At 39.8% G+C, this 4,473-nt stretch overlaps 1 protein-coding gene across 3 annotated transcripts in view; it reads left to right on the top strand.

Moving 5' to 3' along the window:
• Positions 1 to 4,473, top strand: part of GTF2A1L (general transcription factor IIA, 1-like) — a 58,005-nt gene that overhangs the window by 253 nt on the left and 53,279 nt on the right. For 2 of the 3 annotated variants that reach the window (XM_012638876.1, XM_012638875.1), the window contains exon 1: positions 3,616 to 3,636. The exons of the other annotated variant lie outside the window; for it this stretch is intronic. In XM_012638876.1, coding sequence (XP_012494330.1) covers positions 3,616 to 3,636 — 21 coding nt within the window. Of the gene's footprint in view, positions 1 to 3,615; positions 3,637 to 4,473 lie in introns of those variants that run through there. 3 annotated transcript variants of the gene reach the window in all.

The following is a 4,473-nucleotide window of genomic DNA, read 5'->3' as shown; positions in this document are numbered from 1 at the left end:
GGGAGGGATTCATCATGGTGGAATAGAATCTGATGTTCAAATAAAGTAAGTTGATTTTGGAGTTGTATTAGAAAATGGAAAATGTTACGAAAGTGCAGAGTATAAAATACATCAGAACTGCCAACGTTGTAACTGTTTCAAAGTTACAGGGTGAGGCAGAGATTATCTGGCTTTTCATTTCCTGGAAGATGTGTACAAGATGAAACAGAGGCAGAGAAACACAATGCTGCTGGGTTTAGTGCATTGGTTGCAAAATGTTTGGAAACTAATTATGAATATTTGCTGCCTCAAGCCATATGCTCAAAGACTAACTTGTATTTTTCATTACCAATAAATATATTATTTAGAGTCTATTATTGAAATACCCTGTATTTGACTGTAAAGTTTAATGTGTAAAAGGTAATAGGTTGTCTCTAAAATATTTTTTCTTTACATTTTTATCTAACAAAAGGACTTCATAAATATGGCCTTTTCTCACAATAAGCAAAGTGAAATTCTTTCTTTACTTTTGGAATAATATGACTAAAACCTCCAGGCAAAAGTAATGAGAACATACAGAATGCAAAGACTTTAATCTGATTATTAATATTTGCTTATATGTTGCAAAAAACTGGTGTTGATTACCAATGATATCTTGAATATATATTATAGTCCCTAAACAAAGCAGGAGTAAATGAAAATCTGATGCTCTAAACTGTGATGGGCAGTTGGAGAAGAGCTTTGGCACAGTTGTAATTTAAAAGAAATAAGTACTCAAAGAAGGACCAAGGCTCAGCATTCCTTTTTTATTTTCTATTTGATAACATAAAAAATAGTCACTGTAAAATTGCCTCACTGAGGCTTTGGGGCCTTGAAATTTCAATTTTAGCATCAAGAGTGTTTTGTATATGCAACACATTTTCCCTTTGAGTTTGAAAAATTGACAAAAGAAATCTGACCATTACATGACCATAACAGACTGCTTGTTTCATGATAATCCTTGGTCAAAGCTATCAAATTTCAGTTTATAAAGATTCCTTTACATACTTTTCAAATGCTCTTGTGGCTGATGAGGGTACTCAAGAGATTACAATGAGGGAAAACCAAGTCTTTTTTAGTCACAGTCCAATCAGAGAATGGGCCCTGTGTTAGTTATCTCATGCTGTGTAACAAGTTACCCCAAAACTTAACTGCTTAAAATTACAAATATTTATTATCTCACACAGTTTTTGAGGATCAGGAATCTAGGGGATGTTCAGAGGGTAGTTCTGGTTCAATGTATCTTGCATGGATGCAGTCAAACTGTTGATCGGGGCTGCAATCATCAACTGGGGAAGGATCTATTTCCAAGCTTACTCATGTGATTGCAGGTTTTTGATACTTGCTAACTTGGGCTTGAATACTTGGGCTTGAATCTCAGTTCCCTGCCACATGGACCTCTGCGCAGGCTACCTGAGTATCCTCATGACGTGATGGCTGGCTTCCCCAAAAGTGAGTGATCTGAGAGAAAGAGAGCGAGAGCCCAGGAAAGAATCCACAGCTATTTATAACCTAATCTCAGAAGAGATATGCCATGACTTCTGCTTTATTTTACTGGTGAACCAGGCAAACCATGGTACAATGTAGGAGGGGACAACACCACATTGTGAATATCAGGAGGTTTTATTTCACTGGTAAATCAGACAAATCATGCTATAATATAGGAGGGGACAACACCATATTGTGAATACCCGGAGGCCATCTAGGAAGCTGGATACCACAGGTCCATAGCAGATGTGCAACTTGGATTTACTAAGCACTTGTCTTTAAAGCATACCTCCACTAATGGTCACTGTCTATTATTGGGAAGAAATAACTAGAGACTATTCAGACAGATTGCATGGGTCAAATGAAAAGTTGCTAACACTTCTCTCCCAATGTTGCACAAACTTTCATAATGTGAGTATACTAAGTGTAATAGGCAATAACAATTCAACTCTTAGTCACACTTTTTATGGGTACCAAGGTCCACGTTTAATTTCAAAAATATGCAATGATCTACAATATAGCTCTGAGAAGGGTATCATATATAATGAGGTAAAATAAAACAGTATGCTGTCACAGCAAGATAGGTGCTCACCAATCCTATGCATTTAGGAGTAAAGACTTAAAATCTTGCTATGAAAAAGATGAAAAACAAGAGACCTTTTAGCTTTCTTATTTCCCAGCTTGAGTAATTTAATTGGATTTTATAATATCAGTAGGAATCAATGACTGCTTTTAGCTTTTCTATTTTGGGTGAAAGATAAGTCACTTGGAATACTTCTGGTAGTAAATTGCCGGATAGACAGATATAGCCATTCAAAATTACCCTATAAACTTCTTGGATTTTTGTAAAAGAAATTTCTAATAGTTTTGAACTTAAGAAAGTTTTCTAAAAGGTGTCATATAAATCAGATTCTTGAAACTCACAAACCATAAGGTACCTGACCCAGGCAAATCAAATACAGAGTGGTAGGGCATAAATAGCTCTACTGCACTTAGATGCACAAATGAATACATAAACGGCCAATTTTAAACCTAATAGGATTTTTAATCATCAAATAACTTGACCATCTGGTTAGGTCAAAGACCTATCTGTAGGCTAGAAAGGCTGTTTAAAAGGCAGAGTTGTGGCAATAGATGACTTCTTCCCTTTTCTAACCTGAGATTATCTGTGTTTACATCTACCCTCAGCCTTAGCTAGGTAAGGTATGCCTAAGATGCCCTGTCCTTCAGGGGAGGGAGGGAATTATTCCAGGCCAAGAGATGGTGATTTCTGCCTGAGGAGGAAAAGGAGCCTCGCTGGTGTTGGCGTGCTGACTTCATTTTAGCAGTGGTTTTTCCACCTTGGCTGCATTATTAGAATCATTCTCTGGAAGGGGATTCAGGCACCAAACTGTTTGGAAGCTCCTCAGGTGATTTTAATGTGTGCCTGAAGTTGAGAATCGTTGTCTTAGGACAGTGGGTCTCATGTTAGCGCCTATCAGAATCACCTGGAGAGCATGTGAAGGTTACAGAATGCTGGGACCCCTCCTCCAGTTTCTGATGCAGTACGTCTGGGGTGGGACCCAACATTTGCATATTTAACAAGTTCCCCCGATGATACAGATGCTGCTGTACTACACTTGGAGAACCAGTCTTAGAAGAGTCTGGCTCTTGTTCTATTTTTAGATAACAAAAAAATGTAGTTCAGCTTTAAGTGGGGAGTAAGGGGAGGCATGAAAATGGGTAAAGGGAGAAGACAGATACCACTAGTCTCCCTTCTTTCTTCTCCCCAGCTTCAGTGGGACTGGGATCTACCAGTGCATTGCCCCGCCCCTGTTTTCTCAGTCTTTATTTCACAGATTCAGGAAATACAGGCCATTCAAGGGTCATGTGACCGGCCCAAAGCGGGCCTCTTTGCTCACGCAGGCCAACCACTTCTCCGCCCTGGCACGGACTCTTCCGTTAATCCCGCTGCATTCAATAATCGTCCTCACCTGCCCTGCCACGCCTCTGGCGTCCTCCGCCATTGCGCGTGCAACGTACCTCGCCGTTCAAAACGCGCGCCCAGTCACCCCCGCAGCGCATCGCGAGCTGTGCGGGCGCGAGGGCCGGGCGCTGGGATCCGCTGTCATGGCCTGCGTCAACCCGGTGGTAAGGATGACCGCGGACTTTCCGTGGTGGGAGAGCTGAACCTGTACACCCTTTTGTTCCCCCTGAGGCTAAGCAGACTTTCATAAAAGCCGGGGCTGTCCTACACCTTTGTGTAGGAGAAAACCGATGAGGGCCAGTAGTTCAGCCGGAAGTTGGGCCTGGCCCCACCGGAAGAAGAAGCGTCCTTTCTCCTCTAAGTTGGGGTGTTTAGAGGCAGAGCTCACCTTTGTCACTGCTGATTTCCTAAATGTTTAGAAAATTCTCAAGTTCACTTGTATTAATTTTAGTATGGGAATTGGTGATTCTAAGCTTTTTTACTAACCTGAAATAACAAGTAACATATTTCATGTTGCCGACCACGTATTTTTAGTGTCTTCACCTACACTACCCTTCCATTTCTTCATCCTTTAGCATCTTAATGCTTAACTGTACGACTCACATACATTGCCCTCCTACCCTGAATGGTTTCCTGAACCTCACAGTGAGAGTTTATAGGCTAAATTGCACTTATGATACCATCAATCTTAAAACTTGAATTAAAGAAAAATAATCAAGGATTCTTCTTTATTATCAATTCATCTCAACAGACTTCACATTTTGTGAAAGGCAATGTGCTTGTCCAGATCTGTGTTATTTTATGGGTTCCATATGCAATATAAAAATGTCCATTTTTAGAGGCATAACTACTGTAATGTATATCCATTTTATGATACTGTGTTCAGATACGTAAAATATGTATACTATACTTGAATTTACGTTTACCAGGTTTACCAATTTACCTGACTGTAAATTCCAAGAAGGAGAGTGTGTATTTTCTTTTAAAGGAATTAAGATGAA

The sequence above is a fragment of the Propithecus coquereli genome, unplaced genomic scaffold (genome assembly GCF_000956105.1).
Source record: "Propithecus coquereli isolate 6110/MARCELLA unplaced genomic scaffold, Pcoq_1.0 Scaffold136, whole genome shotgun sequence".
NCBI classification, from domain to species: Eukaryota; Metazoa; Chordata; class Mammalia; order Primates; family Indriidae; genus Propithecus; species Propithecus coquereli.
The sequence above is the reverse complement of the archived record's forward strand: the minus strand, read 5'-3'. Positions and strand labels throughout refer to the sequence as shown.